Source organism: Medicago truncatula, chromosome 8 (assembly GCF_003473485.1).
Source record: "Medicago truncatula cultivar Jemalong A17 chromosome 8, MtrunA17r5.0-ANR, whole genome shotgun sequence".
In the NCBI taxonomy this organism is placed as follows: domain Eukaryota; kingdom Viridiplantae; phylum Streptophyta; class Magnoliopsida; order Fabales; family Fabaceae; genus Medicago; species Medicago truncatula.
This window is the reverse complement of record NC_053049.1, coordinates 42,960,286-42,962,058: the sequence shown is the minus strand read 5'-3', so window position 1 is coordinate 42,962,058 and position 1,773 is coordinate 42,960,286. Positions and strand designations below refer to the sequence as shown.

The window sequence follows — 1,773 nt, the reverse complement described above, 5'->3', positions numbered from 1 at the left end:
TCAGCTTTTGCAAGTTCTTCAATCAGTGATGAAATTTAACCAACCTCATCAGTAAAAGTGCTAGTGTCAGAGGCAAAAGTGTTACTAAGTTATACTTGTAGAGAACAAAATGAAGATTTACCAAAGTAGAATCACATTGATTTGTGCCCTTTGATTAGACATAGTGTCCAACCTTGGCATGTTATTAACCTACTACTAATTTACTATCTGTAACATTATCATCACCAACCAATAGAAAATCATATACTAATTTACTCCCTCTAAAAAACTCCCACATATTCCATTAACTTAAGATCAGCAACTTCCATGATTTTCCTTTGTTTCAGTTTTCATCTTCAATTAGATAAACATTTCATCTTCAGCTATAAGGTAGGAATACTTCAGAGTATGTACTCTATGTAACAAAATAACAAATAATATTTGGATAATAAACAAATGCAAACAAATTACTATAGAGAAATTGTAACAAACAATTAACATTCAAATTCAATTTGTGTTACAATTAGAGCTTTTGATTCACACATAGAAGCTAATACTACTACTAGCATTATAATTCTAGAGTTACGGTTTTTTTTTTTTTTTTCGGGGATTGAAATTGGAAAAGATAATAAGAACTAAGCCCTCTCTCCTCTGATTCTTCTTGCAAGCTGAATGTCCTTAGGCATGATTGTAACTCTCTTAGCATGAATTGCACAAAGGTTTGTGTCTTCAAAGAGACCAACCAAGTAAGCTTCAGCAGCTTCTTGAAGAGCGGAAACTGCGCTGCTCTGGAATCTCAGATCTGTCTTGAAATCTTGAGCAATTTCACGAACAAGACGTTGGAATGGAAGTTTACGGATGAGAAGCTCAGTGCTCTTCTGATACTTACGGATCTCTCTCAAAGCAACAGTTCCAGGTCTGAATCTATGTGGCTTCTTCACTCCTCCGGTCGCCGGAGCTGATTTCCGAGCGGCCTTGGTGGCGAGCTGCTTCCGGGGAGCCTTGCCGCCGGTGGATTTGCGAGCTGTTTGCTTGGTACGTGCCATCGTGAGAGAAGCTTCTGGAAGATTGAATTTCTAACTGTGATTGTGAAAATGGTATGTGAAATTAGGATGTGTAGCTTTCTGATCTGAAAAAATGGGTTTTATAGATTTTGAATTCAACGCTTGAAATGAAAATTTGGAGGGAGGGAGTTTTCGTTTTGGGATCGATCCGTGCGAGTGTTCATCTAACGGTTAAGATTGGTTTTAGATCGATCCGTGTGTGTTAATCTAACGATCCCAATTGGCTGTCGATCGATCCATGTGTGTAGAATATAACGTTTATGATTGGCTTAGAAGATAGCACGCGGATTCCACTTCTATTGATCCTATCTTCTTTCCATAACTCCGCTTAAATTTTGGTAACATACCGTGTGTGTTTTCACTTTTGTTTTTCTCCTTTTTTTCTATTATTTTTAAGGTTAAATATGTTTTTGGCCTTTATAAATATGTCAATTTTTTGTTTTTATCTCTGTAAAATTCTTTTTCAACTTTTAATCCCTAAAAAAATTTCCATCTTTATTTTTGATCTCTCTTTTAAAGTAAAATCATATTTTTGAATAAAATTTTGCAGAAAAATTCATAATATTATAAGAATCTCTCCCAACTAAATTTTTTTAAGAAAACATGAATTTAGTATGAATTTTTTTATTTATTACGATTAAAAATTCATATTTGATTTATGTTTTGTTAAAAAATTCTATTTTTTTTTACAATAGACTACAAATTTCTTCACATTTTTATTAAAAAAATA

At 33.5% G+C, this 1,773-nt stretch overlaps 1 protein-coding gene across 1 annotated transcript; it reads right to left on the bottom strand.

Moving 5' to 3' along the window:
- Nucleotides 1-446: 446 nt before the first annotated feature.
- On the bottom strand, nucleotides 447-1,109 carry LOC11436749 (histone H3.2). Its single transcript, XM_003630137.4, has one exon. It carries the CDS (start codon nucleotides 1,023-1,025, stop codon nucleotides 615-617), a length of 411 nt encoding a protein of 136 aa, XP_003630185.1. The 5' UTR covers nucleotides 1,026-1,109; the 3' UTR covers nucleotides 447-614.
- Nucleotides 1,110-1,773: the final 664 nt, after the last annotated feature.